The sequence below is a fragment of the Pelodiscus sinensis genome, chromosome 18 (assembly GCF_049634645.1).
Source record: "Pelodiscus sinensis isolate JC-2024 chromosome 18, ASM4963464v1, whole genome shotgun sequence".
Taxonomy (NCBI): domain Eukaryota; kingdom Metazoa; phylum Chordata; order Testudines; family Trionychidae; genus Pelodiscus; species Pelodiscus sinensis.
The window spans coordinates 9,741,407-9,765,712 of record NC_134728.1 but is presented as its reverse complement, the minus strand read 5'-3'; the positions used below and the strand labels follow the sequence as shown (position 1 = coordinate 9,765,712).

Below are 24,306 nucleotides of genomic sequence, written 5' to 3'. Positions count from 1 at the left end.
AATATGAGTCAACAGTGTGATACTGTTGCAAAAAAAGCAAATATGATTCTAGGTTGTATCAACAGGTGTGTTGTAAGCAAAACTCGTGAAGTCATTCTGCCGCTCTACTCTGCACTAGTTAGGCCTCAGCTGGAGTACTGTGTCCAGTTCTGGGCGCCACATTTCAAGAAAGATGTGGAGAAATTGGAAAGGCTACAGAGAAGAGCGATAAGAATGATTAAAGGTCTAGAGAAAATGACCTATGAAGCCAGGCTTCATGAACTGGGCTTGTTTAGTTTGGAAAAAAGAAGATTAAGGGGGGACATGATAGCGGTTTTCAAATATCTAAAAGGGTGTCACAAGGAGGAAGGAGAAAATTTGTTTCTCTTGGTTTCTGAGGACAGGACAAGGAGTAATGGGCTTAAAGTGCAGCAAGGGAGGTTTAGATTGGACATTAGGAAAAAATTCCTAACTGTCAGGGTGGTCAAATATTGGAATAAATTGCCAAGGGAAGTGGTGGAATCTCCCTCTCTGGAGATATTTAAGAACAGATTAGATAGACATCTGTCAGGGATGGTGTAGACGGAGCTTGGTCCTGCCTTGAGGGCTGGGGGCTGGACTTGATGACCTCTCGAGGTCCCTTCCAGTCCTATGATTCTATGATTCTAACAAAATGGAGCTCCCACGTTAAGATCCCCTTTCCAAAGTGTACTGAGAACATCAACAAATTCCTTTTGAGTGCCTAGAATACTCAGATTGCCTCGTGCAGAAATGTTTGCATTTTGGTAACTTTTTAATAAGAATATTCTTAGTATTCCGCATGTGACCTCACACAATTCCCTTAATATGATGCTTACAAAAACGGTCTTTTCATTTATATCCAATGAATAGTCCTGTGACACGTTAGAGACTAATAAAAATATATAGTATCATGAGTTTTCGTGGGCAAAATCCATCTCCTCAGATGAGCTAGAAGCTGAAGTGAAAATACAAGGAACCCAGAATTTATAACAGAAAAAGAAAGGAGGGGGAAACAGGTACCTTTCAATTATTTCTCAGTTGTTAATTATTATGTAATTTATATCTGACACATCATCTATTTAGAAACCTTAGGCTTTCGTTAGCTTCTAGAAAACTCCTGAGAAACCTTGTACAACAATAGTAGAACTATATTATCCATTCATTATAGAACATGTTCCTGCTGCAGCATCTACGAAGTTACAGGTATTTTGTCCCTCACTTTGGTATCTTACTTTTCCCACCAATATGAATGTTGTGTGCCCATACTCCTAGTCTATCAGTCATTCTGAAATATATTGCTTCCTTCTTTTATGTGTTTACTCCCCACCAAGTTTTGTATCAGCATTTTTCATGTTACTTCTTTCAGGTTATTTATGCATATAGTGAACATAAATTCCCTCCCAATTCTGATCTTTGTTGCATGCCACTAGTCACTGCCATTCCTCTGAAACTGCTGCTGCTCATAGGAAAAATATCTTTAGTTTTAGCAACTTTTGGAGGGTGTGGCAGAAATTGCTTACATAAATGGTTGTTTCTTCTAAGGTTTCTTTTGCACTCATTTTCACATAGAAATCTATAGTCAGGGCATGTCTACACAGGGGAGTTATTTCGAAATAACTAGGTGAGCATCCATACTGCCAAGCCTGTTATTTTGAAATAAGAACTCTTGCTTGCGAAGAGGAATAAGTTTATTTTTCAATAGTTATTTCAGGAGTTGTTATTTCAAAATAGCCTGGTAGTGTAGACATAGCTTCAGAATAGCATGGAATTGCCCACCAGCTTAGATCTAGTCCAAGAGCCATGATTCTGACATCCTTATGCTCTTTCATGTTTTTAGTGTAGTGCAAATTATATTCACCACAGTCATCAAATGAACCCAGAATGTGAGGTATAGTAATGGGAAAGGAACTCATAAAAGGCAGCAGCCGTAACTCAGAAAGCAGAACACAAGAGAATTGCTTACCATTTAGAGAAATAAATGCACTTTCTGCAACATCCCTGACACTTTAATTAACACAAACACAGTTCTCTGGGCAGAGGTTTTTTGTTTGTTTAAAGAAATCTTACCTTGTTATGCTTCACCACTGCTCAGGTGGAATAGCTCCACTGGGTGCTGGAGACATGTGGGCTAAGCGCAGAGGTGTTATTTTCCAGTTGCTCCAGGGTCACTTTGTCAGCCTATTGGCTGGAGTGCAAGGGGGGCTGACAGACTTGCTGGGCCCCTGAGCAAGGTAGGGGGGCAGCTCCTCACTTACAGAAGGGGGGGCTCAGGTGGAAGGGACAGGGCTGGAGCAGCCAGCCCTCAGCATCGCCCAGAGTGTGCCAGCCAGCCCCCCAACCCCATGCAGCCCTCACAGCCACTCAGCGCGTGTCACACTGCCCCCCTCCATCTCTCCCAGCCAGCCCTGAGAGCCGCCCCAAGTTTGCCATGTGTCACTCTGGCAGCAATTTAAAGGGCCCGGAGCTCCAGCTGCCGCGGCTCCTACAAAAACAGCTGTAGCAACTGGGAGCCCCGAGCCCTGTTGAATCGCTGGGCCTTGGGGTAACTGCTCTCTTTGCCCCCCTCTCACCTTGTCAGTGGGCCTGCTGGAGTGTATTGCACTGTCTTGGTGTCCCCACTCCATGGGGGAGGGGAGGTTCCTGTGCACAGTGATCCTTTTTAGAGCTGTATTCTGCATGGACAGGTGGTGCAGACAGCTTACCCAGAGCCTGCTCCACCTGTACAACACAGCTATAGAGACAGCTTCCTCAGAGCCTCTTCCACCTGTACGACACAGCTATAGAGACAGCTTCCTCAGAGCCTCTTCCACCTGTACGACACAGCTATAGAGACAGCTTCCTCAGAGCCTCTTCCACCTGTATGACACAGCTATAGAGACAGCTTCCTCAGAGCCTCTTCCACCTGTATGACACAGCTATAGAGACAGCTTCCTCAGAGCCTCTTCCACCTGTACAACACAGCTATAGAGACAGCTTCCTCAGAGCCTCTTCCACCTGTACAACACAGCTATAGAGACAGCTTCCCCAGAGGAGCCACCTCCCACCCAGTACAATGCAGCTACAGTGACAGCTTCCTCAGAGCCTCTTCCACCTGTACAACACAGCTACAGTGAGCTGGGGGCAGGATTTGTCCCTCAATGTCTCACTCAGTCCATGCCACCAATCCAGTCAGAGCCAACAGGTTCTGCTACACACACTGGACAAAATTTGTCCCTGGTGCAATTTTGATGCTGTCAGTCTACACTCGGGGATAAGTTTGCATCGAGATATGCAACTCCAGCTACGTTAATTGCATAGCTGGAGCCAATGTACCTTGATTTGAATTTTGGTGCCATCCCCGCAGCGGAAGATCGATGGGAGAAACACTCCTGTTGACTTCCCTAGTAGGAGTACCAGTGCCAACGGGGGTGCCCTCAGCATTCGATTTAGCAGGTCCCTTCTAGGCCCACTAAAAAAAATGCCAGCAGATTGATCTCTGGAGCACCGATCCATGGATAAGTATACAGACGTGGCCTGATGAGTTACTGATCCACCTACCGCTGCCACTACCTCTTTTCTGTGGAAGCAAATTGGATCTGAACCTTACTCTGGTGACTACCTGCTGACATCAATGGTGTTTCCCTAGAAGAATTTGGAAGTGAAAGCTCATGAAGGTTGTGCTCCCCTCAGTGGGCAGAGAAACAGTCAGTTGCCTTCAGAGCTCTCTCCTAACAGAAACTCCCCTTAGTCTGTACTTCCTTTGTCTCTTTTCCAATAATACTGTCAATCAGAATCTCTCTCGGCAATCGACCCAGGGAGCCAACGTGAGCTTGCCCATACTGTATAAAACAAATAGTCGGGGAGAAACAGTAGGAGAAACTGCACATTAATCTCTGTTCAGTTGTTTTACTTCTTCTCACTAACCTTTCATTTTGTTGAATTTAATTTCAGTCTGTAGCTTTTCTCCAATATAACTTGCTCCTTCATTCTTCGGCTGTCCCCCTGCTTTCGTGTTATAATATAAGTAGTTAGCAAGAAGCAAGCAAAGCTATTAAATCAAAGTGGAGTAATTCATTACATATTTGGGTGATACCAGGTTTGCAGCAGAGTAGTTTGTTCATTCTATACAGAGTCAATTCTCCTTAGCAATTCTCCAAAGTGCCATCATTTTTAGGGTACAAAATCTTAGACCTTTCAGTGCTTTGTTAGAAACAAGATAAATATTAAACATATACACACATGTAGCAAATACCTTTAATGGCATCGACTGGAAATATTTTAGCATGTTTTTTTAAGGTGGGTGAGTTAACCTGAGTCTCCAGGGATATAAAACTTGTGACTGCTGCATTTCTTCAGCTACCCATGAAAAGTGGCACCATGATCATGACAGTTCTGATCTCCCTACAAAAATGAGAGACACAATATAAATTGCGGACGATATTGTCAATGTTCATTGACCTACATTTATCTTAGTCTTCTTGATTATCTTTTTCAAGCAGTCCAGCCAACAGGGTTGGAGAAAGGAGGCAATTTTCCCTAAAACTGAATCATGTCGGGTATTTTTTTCTTTTTAATCAAAGTAGATGCACCAAAAAACAATCAGGCTGATAAAAACAGAAGTCAGATTTGCAAAGAAAACAGCTGTAGCAGCTAAATGGCTTAAAGCAGAGAAAATAGGGAAACAGCATGTGGGACTAATGATGGGTGGTTTTCAGGTTTCAGAATACATTAAGGCATTCTCCCTGTTTATTAAATTGCTCTGGCAGCATTTGACAGCAAAGGTTTTGCAGATTATGAGAGTACAAGGGACATAACTAGGATTTTTTAAAATTAAAGCATGGCCTTTGGGTAATCACCAAGAAGTAACATACTGCAAAGAAGGATTTGCTCTGGAAAACTCCAGAGGGGGGCAATTTGTTTTTAATATCATCATTCCCCTTACCTTCTTCATGGCACCTGATTAGCTTTCTGTAACACTCACTGCCATTGTCACAACAACGCAAACACAAACTGTCGGCACCATGAATGCAACTCTGACATATTTACTGAAGGGCATGTGCTGACAATGACAGTTTGCTGTGTGGCCACTAGACATTAAACTTTTGTTGTAGATTTTGTTGTCCTGGAAAAGCTGGAAATAATACAGTCATTTTGCAGAAATTGCCACAGCCAGACTCTTGTTCCTCAATCCTATTTTCAAGAAATTTATCAAATGAAAATGGTATCTTCTGTTCATCAGCATACAAAATATTAACATCAGTAGAAAGTGACATCTCTTAAGTTTAAGTTGCTCTTTGCTTTCTGCTGAGGTAAGAAGATCACAACATATACTAGACCATCGCCTCTTGCACTATTACTTTTCAGATCCCTTATTTTGCGTCTCAGCCCACATGTAGACCACAGCAGGTTGGGATGTGTAGTGCACATTTCTAAAGCACAATATTTTCTAGTATGCTAATTTTGGAATTATTTTTGGAAAACCATGAAACAGATAACTGTGCTTATCTATAGAAACAGTTTCGTGGAAGGCATTCTAGAATTTACAAAGTCTGAAAACTGCTAATATTGTCCACCTAGTCTGGTGACTGGACTAGTTTAGATCCAGACCTTTCAATATATTGTACCTGGACAAATTGTTTTGACTTACAGAGCCTCGATGACTTTGACAGGACTCTATGAAAATGTGGCACCCCATCTTCAGGATTGGGGCCTTAATTTTTAAAAGGATGCAAAAAAGCACCTGAAAACACTGATTTTCTCTCTCTCTCTCTCTCTCTCTCGAATTTGAAAACAACCCAACCTTTTATTTTCAATTTGTTCCATGTTTGCTGTGCCTTTTGCCAAGTTTCAGTCAATAAACAAAGTGTATGGCCTTGTTCTAAAACCCCTGAAAACGCTGACACAAACTTAACTAGAGAGGCACAATTTAGAAAGTAGGTGCTTGTGTCAACTTTGAAGAATGAGATGAATTTAAAGGTGCTATTTAGCGATGAAAAAATTCTTTGGGTTTAACAGCTTCTTTTTTTTTTACACAGCCTAGTGTGTCTCAAGCAGCCATGTGCAAGTAATGGCATTCTTCTAAACCAAACAAATAGAATAAAAAATGATGTGGCCTCTGACCCCACCCTTTGCAACTCATAATCTAGAGCTAGTATCAGGTAAAAACAGAACATGCTATGCTATTAACCTCCGATACAGAGCATTTTTAAAACATGTTTTCACCATCCATGGTGCCTGCCCAAGGTCAGCACATGATAGATATCTTGGAGGCTGCATGGGGATTGACTGACTACTCTGATTCTTGTATTTTTCAACAGGCCCCTTCCCTAACACAGAAGTGTCTTTTTAAATATATTGTTTATATGCTCCACAGGAGCAGGGTGGCTCTGTTGACTTTTTGGTTTGCTTTCCAAAACCTTGATCACACCCATCTATTATCTGGTGTCCCAGGGGAAAAATTCAACCCACTTGAAAGAAGTATGCAAAAGGGGAATAGCTGGAGTAGATGACGCTCCAGCCACTTGCCTTCCCAAGGGGAGGACATTCAGGTTTGTCAACTGTAAGCAGTAAAAAATCGTGAACCAGGCCCCCTGAAATTATGTGATGGTCTTAAAAGCCATGATATTTTGTAATAAATAAATGTGGGGTTCTTTTTTATTTGCCTTCTTCTTTTCCAGCTTGTACTGAGTATGTTTCTGAGCTTTCTCCATACCCAGGTGGGCCAGAAACTTACTTTTTTGAGGTGAGATTTTCACATGCTCACATGATCCCCAGAGCCAGGTCTTCAAGAAAAATGCCAAAACCAACATGTTTCCTGATAAGAGCATGAGATTTTGCAGCATTGGACCTCTGACACGCCATGTGTACAGGAGGGACTTCAGGCAAGGAAGTATAGGAGTACTCAGTACTGTCTCCAGGCCTATCAGGGATTCTCCTCTACTAGCTGCATACTAAAAGGAGGTTGCTATTGCCACACCAGCTGAGCAGCACAACAAGAGCAAACAGAGGCAGAGAATCTGCTTCCTTGTGTCAAGCCTGCTCAGAAGCCAGCAAACAAAGCACGAGAGTTTAGCGCTGTTTTTAACTTTATAATGAAAAAGATTAATATTATTTCCACTTTTCTTCAGATAACTCTTAAAACACTTCCTCATGCAAAAGCGCTAGAGTTAACTCATAACATTACCGAGATGGTCTACACTACAGCAGAATGAAAGAACTGTGCTTTCAGAAGTGACCACACATAAAAAATCCTAAAGGCTAACGCATGTGGATTGAACTGGATTCACATTTATATTTAAGCTTTGACACTTATCCCATAAAAAACTGAAGCAGGAAAGAAATGATCAAGCATCTGTCAATTTAGAAGGTGTTTTTTAAAACAAGAAAGCATTTGCCTATCACAGCATTTTAAAAGACAAAGGTTAATAGCTTAGGAAAGAAACAGGCATATAATATAAGATGTGAGAGTGTTTTACATGTTTAAAGCACCGAGGGAAATGTTTTGGGTTTTTTTTAATGTAATACTTCTGCTGGGTAGAGCCAGCAGCAGACTGGACCAGGTTCAATATCTAGGGGTTCCTCTTCATCCATCCAACACAGAACTGGCTCCAGCCTTTTCCCAGTAATCTGGGAAATTCACCCAATGCCTCTAGGTGCCTCTCAGAGGCAATGCACAGAGTCTGAAGTAACATGGCATTAATTTGGGAAAACACCACAAACAGAGTTCATCACCAAAACCACATGTAAAAGCCCCAACCACAACAATGTCCTTTTCCTCACAGGTTCTTAAGTCCAGCAATGTAAATGTCCCTTTCACATGCCTAACCCTTCTCTGCTCCCCACTCACAGTTGCTGCCCTTGGTCAGAGCAGACCCAGACTTCAGAGGTGCAACCACTGAGGAGTAGAGGGGAGGTGAAGAGGCATCTTACGCATTCTGTTGGCCACTTGCCATCTGCCTGCTCACTGCTCTCTGGTGCCGCTCTATTGGCCATTCATCTCGCCTCTCCATCGCCACTCTGCTGGCTGCTTGTTGCATCTCTCCGCCCCTTACCTGGCTCTCAGTTGCCCTCCTCTACCCTTCAGTCTCAAAAATTTCAGTTCCCAGTGATTTCAACTCTTAGCAAGTAGGGTAGGAAAAACACAACTCCAACACAATTAGCATAAGAAGAGAGGCACCTAGTGATGTCTATTTAGCTCTGTTCTTTGAACAGTGTGTGTTGGGGGGAGGATGAAAAGCCTGTCAAACTAGTCCAAGCAGGGGAAGCCATATGGCCTCCAGGCCAAAATAACCTTCCCTGACCTCTTACCTCTATAAAGCTTTGAAAAGTCAAGTCCCTGCATTTGCAAGATTCCTTCTGCTAACAGAGCCCTTACCTTTGGAACAATGTAGCACAGTCTTACTTTTCCGTAGTCCCATAACATTACAAACAATGGGAATTATATTTTAGCTATCTCTGCATTTAATACAAACATGCCTAGTGCTGGGTCACAAATTAAGTTGATTACAATGAGCAAAATACCACTTCATCTGCTGAATATCTAAGATACCCAAGCAAAGCAGGAGCAAACTGTATTTACATAGCTGCACCCAGGGTTTCTGTCCCATTCCAGTTAGCTATAATGGAAACATTCTTTCAGATCCTGCCTACATTAAAAAAGCAGAATTTGTGATTGTTAGTCACGTTGATAGAGGAATGCTATTTATTGGCAGTCGGCTGTCAAAAACTTTGACGTGTTAAAATAAAAATTCTGGGCTAGCTTCTGGCCTCACTCTACCTGTTTCAAGAAACCCTGACATATGGTGTTTTCAGTGCTCTCCCAAGGTTTATATAGAGCACGTCTTCTGATGTGGCATTGTGGGCAGAATCCCCCTGCGCTCCAGCCAGTGAATCAGAGTGAACATTAGGTTGAGCTTGTGAATTATTTCTAAGTATCTTGTGTCTCTAGTCACTTTTGAGTCACAAATCAGTATTTGAATGTGGAACGTCACCACTGTGCAAGGGCTTATACAGGGAGGCATTTTCCCCCTAGGTCTCATTTAAATCCTCAAATGAATTTGAGGTGGGAGTTCAGCAGCAATTAGGCCATTGGCTGGTACTGTGTATGAATAGCTGAACATATTTCCCATTTAAAACTGGTCTGTTTATGCCAACTTTTCGCATGTACGTCCTGAAGTGACATACAGTAAAAATCCGTCTCTCAGGCATGCTGGAGAGTGGGGGAAGGGGTTAAATTAAAAATGCCAATTGACTAAGAGGGAGGAGTTCGGAGTGCACAGGGATGTGTGGGACAGGAGTGTGAGCGGGGTTGTTAGACACTCTCTGGGGTCTGGCAGGGGTTGGGGCATGGGAGAGGCTAAGGGTACTGAATGTGGGAGGCACTCACTTCCAGTGGTCCCCACAAACAGCTCCCCATCCCTGCTGCTCCTGGTAGAGGTGCAGCCAGGTGGCTCTGATGCAAACAGACACACTGCCTCTGTTTGCAGGCACCCCACCCTCTGCAGCTCCCATTGGCTGCGGTTCCTGGACAATGGGCTGGGAGCTACAGAGTCAGTGCTCGGTAATGGTGACAGGGGGGAGGAGAGAGGGTGAAGGCAGCACTCATGCAGAACTACCTGGCTGCACCTCCACCAACAGCAGAGATGATGAGCCACTTGCAGTGGCCAACGGAGGGGTCAATTGGAGCTAAATAACAGCACAGAGCACTGAGAGCCAGGAGTGGTAGCTTAAACAAACTTTATGGGACCTCAGGAAATTTGGCCGCACCCATGGTAAATGGACATCCGACTAACTAAAATCATGCTGGATCACAGATGGTGCCGGATTAGAGCAGTTCAACCTGTACCAATTTATTATTGGCCCTGAAATAAATTAACCAAGGAGGATTTCACTAAGCTTACTTTCATTGGCATTCAGCATTACTACAGTAGCATGAAGCCAATGAAAAATGTATAAATATAAGAGGAGAAGATGTAAAAATAGATGTGAGAAGAAATGTTAAAACCTGTAGATTTTCTCTTTGTCTCTCCAGTAATTCCCCATTCAAATGCAACACTCCTGTAAGCTTCTATTTCTTTAACACACACGGTGATAAATTTAGCCAGACACCCACATCTAGCAAAGTGTTACTTAATACTGGAACTGTGCTTTAAAAATATAGGTCTGAATTTTGCAATCTCTGTGTACACTAATGTGGACTCATTTAATCACATAATTACTGTATGTCAAGACTTTGACATACAGTTCCCAATTTGCATGCATTACAGGTGTCTATTGGGAACACAGTTTTGTGCATAAAACAACTGTGCATGTGCTTTTGAACATTTGGACCTTAAATCACATAAAGGTTTTATTCATTGTTGCTTTATTTGCTGCCAAATGCCCTGTTCCTTTAGAGCCTCCTTGTAAATATATTTTTAGTCTTGTTTATAAACTCTCACAACAATAACTTGTGCAGCTAGGTTCTTGGAAAAGGTATCTGTCATGCCAGTCTGTGACTTGATGGAGATAGCCACATGTAATAACTGTAATTTTGTTCAGGTCACAGATTCCTTTGTTTTTGGCCATGTAACTTGCCAGCTCAGTGATATTGATTTGTGGTAAGGAAAGGGGTCATAAAATAGAAAACCTCTTCACTTAAATCCTTGTTGCAAAAACATGTAGTGATTTTTGGACAGAAGATTGTTTTGGGTTTGGGTTTTTTTTCAAAATTGTTTGTACATAGAGCATGCTGGGAGATCTGATTTTCTGCTGTATCCTTACTTTATAAATAACCTCTACATGGTCCAAAAGATTGTTTTGTTATATTTTGAATCTTTGAATCACTCATAAAAATGATCTGTAATCTTTTTCCCCGGCCAGAAATATAAAGTTTGTTTTGCAATGTTGTTGTAGCTGTGTTGATCCCAAGGTATGAGAAAGACAAGGTAGATGAGGTAATATATTTTATTGGACCTCCTTTGGTTGAAAGGGACATGCTTTTGAGCTACAGAGAGTTCTTCTACAGGTCTGGGGAAGATAACCAAAGTGGCTGAGGAAAGCACAGGTTAGGGCAGATTGTTAAACTTAAGGAGTAAAGCAGGTTGTAGGTGGCCACTTGACGTGAAGTAGGAAATTGAGGGTTAGATTGTTATGCATAAAGAATATGAAGTAGGCAGTTAAAGGTAGCAGGCGGTGTGTTCTGTTACAAGTTGTTGTAATGATCCATTAAAACCAGTGTCCCTGTTTGTCTCTGGAACCCTTGTGAGGCATCATCAAACAGATCCCATATTTGATGAGGACCACATACTGAGAGAAATATTTTCCATTCCCACTCTTCTAGCCTTCACACATCACCTCAGCCTTGTTAAGCTCCTCATCCCAAGCCATCTCCCCATAGACCAGGACACACCAACTCAGAGTGGTACCCAACCCCGCCAGAACATCAGATACAAAATCTGCAGACAAATTTCCACGGCTACAATGATCAATTCCCCCTACAACAATCTTTCAAGCTTCATGGGCCCAACACATGCGTATCACAACAGCTATGTCTAGACTACACTGAAGTTTCGAAAGAGGATATGCAAATTCTGTGGTAATTTGCATATTTTCTTCCGATCTCGCTTTCGAAAGCGGAGCTTTCAAAAGTGAAAGGAGTCAGAACACAGTTTTTTTGGCAACCCCCCCTTTTTCGAAAAGCCGCTCTTCCTCAAAAAATGAGGTTTACGTGGCTTTTCAAGAAACGGGGGAGGAGGGTTGCCGAAAAAAAATGCATCCCAACTACTTACACTTTTGAAATCTACACTATGCGGATTTTGCATATCCTCTTTCGAAGCTACAGTGTAATCTAGATGAGCCCAACATGTGGTGTACCTCATCCAGTGCACCACATGCCTCAATAACAACTGTGTGGGTGAAATCAGGCAATGACTACTCTTTCAAATGAGCTCACACAGAAAAAAAATGATAATTGACAATAACACCCTGTTACCCAGGGACAACATTTTTTTACAAAGTGATCACTGCATACTGATTTTTCAATACTCATGTTTAGAAGAAACCTGCTCAGCACCTTCAGAAAGTGAGCCTGTGAACTTAAATCCATAACTCTGCTAGACACCAAAAACTCTGGACCATGGATTTCCTTACACTTGACGAAGAGCTCTGTATAGCTTGACAGCTTGTACCTTTTGCCAACACACTATAAAGTGAGTTATATTAAGCCAAGCATCCAGAGGAGGTATAATGAGCAGTATGAAACATTTCATATACTCAGAATGAAGCTGATGGGAAGGAATAGTGTATCCTATTACTCATGCTGGTGGCCACACATGGAGCAAATGGCCTCACCCCTTTACAGAGGGCCAAGCTATGGACCACTTAAATCAGGGGCGGGGAACCTGTTTTGGGTTGGGGGCCGCTGACCCACAGAAAAATCAGTCGGGGGCCTCACATAAGTGCGAAGTGAAAAAAAGAAAAAAAAACCCTCACTGAATTAGCCCTTGATTGAGAAGGAGAAATACATTCTCCACATTCCCCTCACACACCAGAGCCTTGCAGGACCCAGGCTAGTAGATTGTGTGTGCCCCAGCCCCATGGAGGGATGGTAGGGGAGTTAGCACTAGTGCAGGCTCCCCAATCCTGGGTGCCAGATCTAGGCAAGCTAGCGGGGCCATAGGTTCCCCACCCCTGATTTAAATCCTACCCAGATCCTCAGAATAGGAGTTACAGTAGGACTTCATAGGTATAATAGCCTTCTGCTGGCCTTCTGCACAGCCGAGAAATTCAGACACAGGCAAATCACTTAGGCATAGTTGTCTTTATGAAGCCAGTGAAAGGGGTCCAAACTTGATGCCTGAGGTTTTACACACCACATTCTCCTTTATTTTGTCTGTCTGTAGGCTTAATGCAATGTGAAGTTCCAGCCACAATGATGGATTATTTTGCATTTGTTAGAAGTTTTCTTTGGTAGTTCAGACAACACACTTTTCCTTGTCTACTCTAGATGCAGTAGACTAGATCTTCAGCTGGTGGAAATCAGTGTTTCCCTATTGATTTTCACCAGAGCTTTATACCAGCAGTTTGCTTCTCACCCTGTGTCCCTGACTAATGAGCCTTCATTTATTTACTAGGACCCTCACTATCTACTGGTGGGACATGCTTCAGCCTCATTTACTTTAGCTGTTGTATTGTTTTTCTGACTGGGTTTGGATCCCCTACCCTTGTTTCTGTTTTCATTGCACTTTTCTTTTCTCTATTCCTATCCTTGCAAACAATCTCTCTGTGAGTGGGGTCAACATTTGACTGCACACTGTTGAATTTGTTGTCCTTGTGCTGCATTTTTTCATTGGCCAGCTTTGTGCTGTGTTTGATTGATTTGTGTCCTATTTTTATTGTTTCCTTCCTTTAATATTCTGTGTTTGGGTTTTGTTTGCTTGTTTTTCACAACAGGTAGATGTTTCTCAAGAGGCACCCAGCTGTCCGATTAGTCTGATGTTATCCAGATTCATTCTTTGAGTATCTCAAATGAGTGGCAGCTAATGAAGTAACAAAACCTTTTAAAATAAGACTTGCTTGTCCCTTAGCTAATATTCTGTCAGGAGGATTTTATCACTAAGTGTTCTTCAAAGCAACTTTGGCTTAATAAATAAATAACCCAAGAATTAAAGGAGTTTTACAGAATTAGGCCCAATGTGAATTAGTACCATCTAGTTTTTCAGCATAGCATGGAGCTAAGTGTGACCTTATCCAAGGTCTGCAGTTCGAGTTCAGAGTCAAGTTTGCATTAACAGTGTCATGAGTTTCTGAATTGTTTTTGACACAGAAACCAAACTGTCTTTGTAGTGCCCTAGCTGGAGGCAAGACAGAAAGACAAGAGTCGTGAGTGGCTCTGACAGTCCCAGGTTGTTCCAATGGATAAACCTGTAAGTGGTAGCCTCTATTCTCAACAGCTCCTGAAGGGGCTGGGTCACAAACAAAGTAACACAAAAAAACGGCAACTTACAAAAAAAAGGAAAGAAAGAGAAAACATGGATAAAAAATGTTTTATTGTCCTGTTCTTTCAAGGAAAATAAGGAGCATTTTTCTTCTGCTATGTTACTGCGGCACAGAAGCCTTTATAACAGTGTGCAAAAACTAAACCATCAAATACAAAACACTTTGAATTGCATGCTCCACATCTCACTGCAGTAATGAACATTGGAAGTGGTGTCACCCATCTAAATGCAGACATTGTTGAACTGTTGTCTTCAATATAAACTTCTATCTGATTTATCTAATGTTTGTGGGACCTGATTGCTTTTAAATCTCCCTCCCCCTCCCCAGCCCTACTCCTCCCACTCCCGCCATTGCTTAAACCTCATTAAAAACATAATTGAGCACATGAGCAGTTGGGCTGCACATAAACACTAATATTGCTCATGGTAATTCTCTATCTCTTGAGAGCGAATCATAATGTTTATTCATTAATAACGATACAGTGCTTCTATTCTACAGTACCTTGCTTCCTTTGGCTCTCCAAGAGTTTTACAAACATTCATGGAGTAAGCCTGGGAGAAAGGCATTATAAAGGGGAAACCTAAGGTTTAACCACAGTTTCCTGGCATACATCTTCTGCCTTGACCAGTTCCTCAATTGGATTTTATTATACAAAAACCAGAGGCCTCATCCCAGGCAGTATGAGTTAACAGGGCCCCACTACTACCTCCAACACGGGTTCTAGTTACAGTGAGCCAGTGAAAGCTGGTAGGTGATATCACATATCGTTACACCCATCAGAAAGTTAATACCTAACACTGAACAGTCCCAGAGTGAGGATAACGCTGAGATCACGGCCTCCTGTTTATAGAGGCTGGGCAGTACCATTATTGCAACACTATCTGAGCAATGAGAATGAAACCAAATTGAACTAATCCTCACTAGCAACTCTTTCCGCTTTCTGAGCTTCAGACAACTACTTTTAACATCTGCAGATAGAAACCAAACAGGGCTTCCACTCATTCATGCCATAAAAACATCATCCTGTTACTTACTTCTACATGCCAGCTGCTCTGGCAACCTCCACCTCTCCATTTATCTTCATTGGCTCCCAGGCATCTTCCTTGTCCTGAGCATCTAAGTCCTGCACAAACTAGTTCCTATGTAACACTCTCCCTCTATCTCCGTTCACTCATCTCAGGTTCCCCTTTACTTCACCAAGTCACTCAAACCTTGTGGCTTGGTTTTCTTTCAGGTAGCTTCATATGCCTTAAAACCACTCAGCCCAATCCAGTGTGCCTCCATCTTTTCCTTCTTGTCATCCCTTCTCAAAATGCACCTTCCCCAAATGACCTATCAATTCCAGTACCCTTCCCACTGCAGGACAGATGTATGAGCCAAAAAACGACCGAATTATATGCTTAATGATTGTGGCTTGGTGCTTAGCTTCACCTTTCCTGTTGGTGATTTTGATTGGATCACCTCCTCAGTTTTTGCACATCATTTAGATTGCATGCGCTTTGGGGCGGGGACCTGTCTCCAGCCTGCTTTGCACACTGTTAGTCCTGTATTTATCAATAACATCATGCAAATGGAGACTTTCACGGGATGCAATTTTAAAGGTAAGTTTTGGCTTGGTATTCAGAAGTGCAGCAGACTCCTGGGTCATTTAGGACACATACAGAATAAGGCCCAATTTCTGTGCTAATGAATAGAGGTTCTTATATTAGCTTCATCACCATAGACGTGAGGACTTAATAAGAATGCCAAGGTTTGACTATAGGAGGAAAATCATTCACTCATGAGCCACACATAGAAGTGATTTTCTGTGACAGTATCTTCCCCTTTTGCATGTGAATCTCAAGATTGCATATGCAGAGCCAGTAGGAAGATGGAAGTCTAGGCCACAGCTGAGGGAACTGCAGCATCTCTTTTCTAACTTCATGAAGCTTGCTCTAAAACATCCTGAGTCTGTACAATTCTTCCCCCATTCTGTGAAAACCCAGTTGGAAGAGGAATCCCTAAGAGCCGTGATGAGCAGGGAAAGCTGCATTGTCCGGGAACCCAAATGGCCAGCCTAGGATCCTAGAACCCGCTCAGAAGGTCTCCACTGAATTCCAAGATTTATATAGATTTCATGGGATTTCTCATATGCTGTGCTATTTCTATGTGGCAAATCCTAGTTTCAAACAGAACGAAGGATCATTCCATGAAGGAAGCCTCCCTTCTCCTTTGGCTCATCCCATGTGTTTCCATGGACAGGGTCAGTTCCTGCTCCAGGTTATTAGAGGTGAAGTGATTTTTAAAATGTTGTTTACTTGTCCATATTTACACGACTTGTTTCCTTTTTATTTTTTTTATTTTCCATTTGTGTTGGAAAATGAAAACAGACTAGTTGTTTGCCCTTTTATTTCCAGTCATTTCACCTTTTGCGTCTCATGAAATAGCAGATGGTGGCAACATTTAGATTTCAAACACTGCAGAAGAATGATTGATTCCCAACAAACGATTATGATTGAGTTTTATTTGTGTTCAGGTGTGTACTGAAAATATTTCTTGTAATCCTAGGTTTTATAAAATCAATTTACCAGAGCTGGTTGGAAGACTATGGGGGGGAAGCAGTTCCCCATAAGAATATTGCAACAAATATTATTAATGTTTAATTTTCAGCAAAACGTTCTCTGGAAAGATTTTAACTTTTTGTCAAAAAAGCCAAAAACTTGAAAAAATGTGAGTTTTCAGCTGCCAAAAGCTTAAAAAATACTTTGCTTTTCAGCCAAAAAAGTCACTTTCTGACAAAGTGAAAAGGTTTAAAAAATTGCAGACACTTGCAAAAGATTTTTGCTTAGTCTACTACTACATTATTTTCCTCAAAAAAGAAATATTGAAAGTAAATTTTGCCCAGCCCTGTTGCTGACATGTTGAATCTAAGTAACTCTTGTATTCCTTTAAATACAAATGTGTGAGGTGGAATCACTCAAGACATTAAATAGTATATTTTTCTCTCTCTTTTTTTTTTCTTCCAGAAAGTTCAGCAGTACACAGTCATTGTTCAGGCTACAGATATGGAAGGAAATCTTAACTATGGTCTCTCAAACACAGCAACTGCCATCATTATGGTCACAGACGTGAATGACAACCCACCAGAATTCACTGCCAGCACTGTGAGTATCAATTCATCAGCACAACAATGCATGCACACACGAAGTGTTTGTAATTCATGGACATATCACTCGTCTCTGCTGGTTTGGCAGACAGGGAAAAGAACCTTGATAAATAACTATGTAACAAAAACTTTCAGGGAAAAAAAACAGGGGGAGGAGAGAAAGAGAATGATTCCTAATTTAGAAACACTGGCTATCAGTTTCATTGAGCTAATGAAGAAACTAAAGAATGTGGCCAGGATACTGTCTACTAACTTTCACCAAAGGGCATGCAGTAGTTTGACAGCAATTGGTTGTAGACATATCTGAGCTACTTATGAGCTAAACCCTGAACTACATTTTGTAGCTTAGATAAAATTTAAAAAGAATAAATAGTCTAAGTGGAAACACGTAGTCCCCATACATATTTCACTGTTATCTGTAACAGATGTCTTTGTTGTACAGGCAGTAAGTGCATTAAATAATACTGCATCTGTTTTTAATTAGCTCAAAATCTTTCATATACTAGAGCATTCTGTGTTTATCTTATTTTGATCCAAGACCATCGGTCTGACTTCTTTGACTAGGAAAAATAGAGATTGCAATGGACAAGGTAAGTTAAAGAATTTTGGGAGGGGAGAAATAATAAAATAAGTTAATTGATTTCTTCATCAAAACCTAATGTGGGAATAAATAGTATATCAGGAACTCAGATAAATGCAGCATGTAATGAAGTAATGCTGACATAATAATGATAAATAATGAATTATTAGCTTTTAGTTGTTAACATTAGGGTGAAGGTCAGCTAATAAGAAAAGGAAAGTTTCAATAGCAAAGAGAAAATACTTTTCAAAATGCAATCACAATTCTAAAAAGTCATTTTGAACATCCTACTTGAACATCATTGTAGACATGGGAACACAGAGTCCAGAGAGATGGAATTGTGCCTTTACCATCACTTGACACTGTAAAATTGTACTGTGTATCGTGTCACTGAGTGCTCTCATAGGTATATGGATTAGATTCATACTACTTTCATAGGGTACTCAATGATATACTATTCTATAAGATACATGGAGCCAAACTCTGGCCTCAGTTACACCCCTGAAACTCTGCTGAGTGCACTGGACTTCTATAGAAGCAACCAGGGGTGAAAGTAACTTACATTTCTTACAGGTACTGTCCTATTGCAACCCAGGTCTCTGCCAGCTCTTTAAAAAGCTCCCTGTTGGCTTTTGCTACAGATCAGCCAGTTCTTGCCAGAGCTGTGCACTGGGGCGGGCCCTTTTGCTTTCACCTCTGCATGTAACTGAAAGCAGAGTTTGCCTCAGGAGTCCAGATCTACAAAGTGCTGAGCCACTTCATCTTCCACTGATGTGAGGGAAAAGAGTCATTAATAGGAGGCAGTCTCTACCTAGCGAAACTCAGCCGCGGCCATGGAAATAACTCAGCTTTCAGTATCTAAGGTTGGTAGCCCAGAGCATACGGAGTATGGCTCACAATAGAGTATGTAAGATGGTGTCTCTCATGATAATATAGTTAATGAGGCTCAGAGGGGTAGGCATGTTAGTCTATAATTTTAAAAATAAGATTAATCCCATGGCAGCTTACAGGCTAACAAAAATATATAGTATGAGCTTTCATGAGCAAAATCCTCTTCATCCAACTCATCTGAAGAAGTGGGTTTTATCCAGGAAAGCTCATGATACTATGTATTTTTGTTAGTCTCCAAGGTGCCACAGGAATACTTGTTATACTAAATGGGGTATTTTCCATTTAATATATTGGAGAATGTATTTCACAATATGATACATGCAGTACTAGGAGAACCATAGAACGCAGAGATGGATCTTGGGTTATCTGGTCCTTTCCCCTGCCAATGTAGTATTGCTTCCTCCTCTACAATTTGTAGTCTTATCCAGTCTGGTTCTCAGTATCCCAAACAATGAGTCTTTTGACTGCAAATATATATGTGTCCCGCATGCTAATGTTTGCTTATGGGGGAACTTTATGCTGCCAGGTAAATACTTCTTCCATCTTAATTTGAGTGAAAAAGTGCTGACATCTAGTGGGCACGTTATTTAAGCACTAATGTGAATTTCTTAAAGATATCCCAGGAAAACTTGTACTTGTCCCCACATGAAGTTAATGTAAGAAATGTAAAGTGACTGTCATCTTCTTGGTACTAACATTATCCATGTAATGAGCAGCCATATGGCTCTGTTATCGTTTTTGGGGCGGAAACCGTGAATTTATATTGTGACACTTGTGAGATAAAGGAGCATATATTAAGAAATTTAGCGGGATTTATTTATTCAGAACTGAGTTTGATGGAGGGGAGCTCAAGAAAATTACATTCAGGTAAATTCTGAGTATTTAAAATCTCAGCATGCATGAGACGCTGAAGGGATAAAAGCTACTAAGACAATTATCCATAGAATCAGGTTAAATGGATCAGAAAATTCCACTCTTCCCCTAAGCAGGAATGATTTGTACCATCATTTCTCTAATTTCAATCACTGCAAAAAAAGAGTTTTGCAAGGGCCAGAGGGGCCCTTTATACTGTATCAAGTGGGACTGTGCATAACTCAAACCTGAGGATATTTTACAGTGACATTACCTCATAGTTCTCTAGTAAAAGTGATATTTAATATCCTCCTGGATATAGTAAAGATCCCATTACCGATAGACACAAAAATGCTATCTGATCTTCACCTGGGGCTGCCACAGGTAAAATCATCAGTCCAATAATTCTCATTAAACCTGTAGTGAATTGCTTTGCTCCCCCCACCAGCTCTGAAATTAGTTCTTATGTCTTTTCTGTGCTTTAAAAATAAAATAGAGGCTTCTATAAATTCACAGCTTCTTTGAGGGTAAGAAAGCTTATCATGACTCTTAAAAAATACTTCTGCACTGAAATACAATCAAAAACAAAATAGGCTGAACAACTGAAATGGTGGTGTGCTCTTGGAAAGTTGCCAGATGCGAGAAAATCAAGGGCAATATTCAGTGCAGAAATATACAAAAGCACACCCTATAGTGTTCCTAAATTACCTGTCATTCAAACTGGGGGGGTTTAGACTTAATAGTTTCTGGCTATAAATGTAGCCCAGGAGGATGCTGCAGCATGCTGGTGTTACAGCTCATGTGTTCAGCAGCAGGAATTAATTTTACTATGTAAAATTTAACAACTGGAAAGGAGAAAACCAACCACAGTGGTGGTCAAAAATCATGCAAATTGTCTGCGGGTAAAAGTGCTTTGACTATAAATATATATCAAACGAAGTTTTAGACCCAAATGACAGATTTACACACATCAGAATTGCACACCAAGACCAAAAACAGTATATTATAATCGAAAAAGGTTTTGGTTAAAGACCACCAAAAAAACCCCAAAGCTTTGTACTAGATGTGGAATGAAAAAGAAACAGTAAAATCAGACAAGAACTATTTAAAACTATAAAGTGAAAATGGCATGATAAAACCCAGAAACCATTGGTTCCTACATTAATATCAAAACAAGTATTTACCGCAGGGCTACTCAATATGCGGCATACAGGCAGCATGCCCCACAGTCCATTTGTTTGTGGCCTGGGGTGCAGTTTGGGTTTACGTGGGGCTCAACATGCAGCCCACAGGTAGGAGCCAAAACAAAAAAGTAGTCAATATAGTGGTCTTCTGTTGATATGCGTTTTAGTAGTTAAATTTCTGGACTGTCATTGCTCATTAAAAGTGCTGTCATATGGGTGGAAATCAGGGAAATATTTCATTTTATTAATATCAGCAGAACTGACTTGTGTAGTCTTGCCTTAATCTTTGTATTCATGCCCGTCAGTGTGAAAGAAACTATTTGCATATATATTTGCATGCATATGCAACCATGCTTACGTTGCGGCCCTCAGCATGTGCTATGAGTATCATGGTGGCCCCCGGGGCTTCCAAAATTGAGTAGCCCTGATTTACCATATCTCTGAATAGATCACCTGGGAAGCAAAGGAGAGAAGGCCTGTGGAATTATGAGAAAGAAGAAACTTGCCTTCCCTTGGAAAGGGTTCTGAACCCATATGGGAGAGGGATTTGCCATCATGAGGAATAAACTCTTTAACTAGAATATTCATAATCACTGGGGAGAGCCTACCTACCTGCTTCGATTGTATCGTATCTTACATTATGGCAGCAGAAAGCATTGTGGGACAGTATCATGTTGGATCTGGAATAGCCAGATCTGCACTGATCCAATATGGCATCCCGTGAAGCTGTTGAGATCTTCTTAGATCATTACCCAGGAATGCCATGGGTCAGTTCTACATGTTGAGTACACTGGAGCTGGGTAGAACCATGAACTGTTGAAAACTCTTCTGGCAACTGATGGATATTTGTAACCCATTCTTTTTTTTCTAAAATAAGGCCTGGGATGCAGGGGTTTGGGTTGTGACCTGGGGCAGGCAATTGGGGTGCAGGATCTGTGAAGGGATATGGGAGCAAGAGAGGGCAGAGGGTTTGGGTTATGAGACTTATCTACTTGACTCCCAGCCAGCAGCCCTCAGATACCCTGCCTTGCCCCTCCACTGGGTACAAGGGCCCTGTGGTTTTTGAAGAGCTATGAGCCTGAGAAGAGGGGAGGATGGTGCTTCCCGAGCTGCCTGTTGACAACAGGCAGCTCCCATTGGCCAGAAACCGGTCAATGGGATTGTACTAGGGGCAGCAGCAGCACACAGACTCTTTCCTCCCTCTCCTGGGGCCACAGCTGTTCAAACAGAAATCTGCAATGGCCACATTTCTCAGCAGCATATGAGAGGGCAGGCAGGAAGTCTGCCTGGGGTTCCCCGCTTCATCTGCGGGCCAGATCTGGTGGCTTGGCGGGCCAGATTCGGCCCGTGGAAGGTGTTTTGCCTAGGCCTGATGTACAGTATAACCTCAATAATCCAAACTTCCTGATATCCCTAACAAGGTCATATCCCTATGATCTTTTAATTATGTGGAAAATTCCCTACAGTATCACAGACCTTTATTATCCCCATTTATTCAGTTTCCTTCATAATCAGAAAATTGGCAGTTGTAGTGCATTTCCACAGAACCTTAACTATGCCTCTAGCCAGACTCTCCTCTCAGATATGGGAGGGGCACTGAATCATATCACAGAAATTAGCATTGATTCTGTAAATGGTAAATTGGTGAGTGCTGTTTTTCTGAATTGGAATTTGGGAGCACAACATTGGCTAATCGCAGACAATCCTTCTGTGTGTAAGTCACTGACATGGCTGGATTTTCATACTAGGTGAAGACAATATAATATGCCTACTGAAAAAAAGCATTTAATTACAAAGCAATCTACAAGTACATACTGGACAGGATGCCTTTCTGCTGTTTCACCTAGGACACAGTTAATAGCCATCCAAGGGTTTCCACTTTAAATAAGTAAATGCTTAATCAGAGAGGAGAAGTAAAGGGAGTTCCAGACCCACACTCAACTCATATAAAGTCTATTTTTATCATATTCAATCAAGAACAATCAGGCACAGAGAGGAGATGCAGATGAATTTGCATGATCAGACTTCTGTGACTTAAATGTTAATTAAAAGTTATTTTAAATTTGCCTACTGTGCAGAACTTGTTTTTATAGTAGCCCATGGAAGGGAAATATTATTTAGCAAGGCTGAAGTGCTCATGATTAGCAGAGCTGTGGATTCTTGGGAAAATCTGCCTTGCAATCAAGCTGTCCTTTAGGAGGAAAAAATAGAGTGAAAGAGAAACTGGGCTATTCAAGTTCTCTAAGCTCCTAAGTCTTAGGTGGTCTTATTTAAAGCTACTTTAAAATTTGCCCTTTGGCACTGCTTTAAGAATCTGCGGTTCCCATGCTGAATCCAAAGTAGAAAGTAGCATATTTGAAGGAGATGCCTCTGGAATCATTTTCCTTTCAATGCTCTCTCTCTAATCACAGCTCTGACTACATTTTTGGCAGGCCAGATGCTCGCCACATCAGCCTGTCTCCTGCACAGGTGTAGAAAAAAGAAAAGGGAATGAGAAAAAAAGAACTTTTCCCACTTTGCATGCCCCTTTTAGAAACTGTTCACAGCAGGAATCCTTGTACTCAGGGAACACAATGATTGTTACAAGAGTTTGTCTACACAAGCAAGTTATTCTGGAATAAAGTAGGAGGGTAATTCAAGACAGAAAGAACTTTTCTAGAATAACACCAACAAGCTGTCAGGAAAGTACAATGAACATTGCTATATTCAGCAAAAGGAGCATGACAGAGAGCAGAACATGGCCCAGTCCTTCTCTGCTTTGAGCAAAAGAGATGGCTAGCCATAGATGGGAACACATACATATTCATTACTGGTGCACTGAAATATCTCATTCAAAAAGGCAGGCTCTGGCAGTTCTGCCAAACTGGCTGGATGATTTTTCACATGGATATTTAATTTATAGCTTCAGATTGGAATCATATCAGGCTGCTAAATAATATTATGTTGGTAACCTGTTTTTCACACTTGACTGAAGCAATCACATCAATCATATGTCAAGTATGACTTATGGCAAAAAGAGACATCTGGATCAAAAAGGCACCCATGTGGCATATTAGGGCAGAGAAGTGAGAGTCATCAGACCCAGCTTGTCTTTCTACTGACTCACTTTAGGACCTTGGTCAAGTCAGTTAATATGTCTATGAGCTCACTATTTGTAAAACAGGGATAACAACACTTACCTATCTCTGAAGTGATGGTTCAGGACACTGACCAGTGTGACTCATTCCACAGAGCAGTATTCCCCCAGACGGGGATGGTACAAAACAGTCATGTCCATACTTGGAGGGAGAAAACTTGATCATCTTGGCCTCTGAGGATAGAACAAGAAGCAATGGGCTTAACCTGCAGCAAGGGAGGTTTAAGTTGGACATTAGGAAAAAGTTCCTAACTGTCAGGGTGGTCAAACACTGGAATAAATTGCCCAGGGAGGTTGTAGAATCCCCATCTCTGGAGATATTTAAGAGTAGGTTAGATAAATGTCTATCAGAGATCGTCTAGACAGTATTTGGTCCTGCCATGGGGACAGGGGACTGGACTCAATGACTTCTCAAGGTCACTTCCAGTCCTAGTATTCTATGATTTTATGACACTTAGAAAAGACTTAGGGACTAACTATTCAGAAGAGTTTGCCTAATTGTGGTGTAGTGTGTCTAATCTGTGGCCATTTTCCTATGCAGTCACCATGATTACCTGTCAGC

The 24,306-nt window shown here is 41.5% G+C and overlaps 1 protein-coding gene across 1 annotated transcript in view; it reads left to right on the top strand.

The window, feature by feature from the left end:
- The window catches only part of CDH4 (cadherin 4), an 809,637-nt gene that overhangs the window by 709,394 nt on the left and 75,937 nt on the right, over positions 1-24,306 (top strand). Inside the window, exon 8 of the mRNA XM_075901106.1 lies at positions 16,962-17,099. Within this exon, the coding sequence (XP_075757221.1) occupies positions 16,962-17,099 (138 nt within the window). The remainder of the gene's footprint in view (positions 1-16,961; positions 17,100-24,306) is intronic.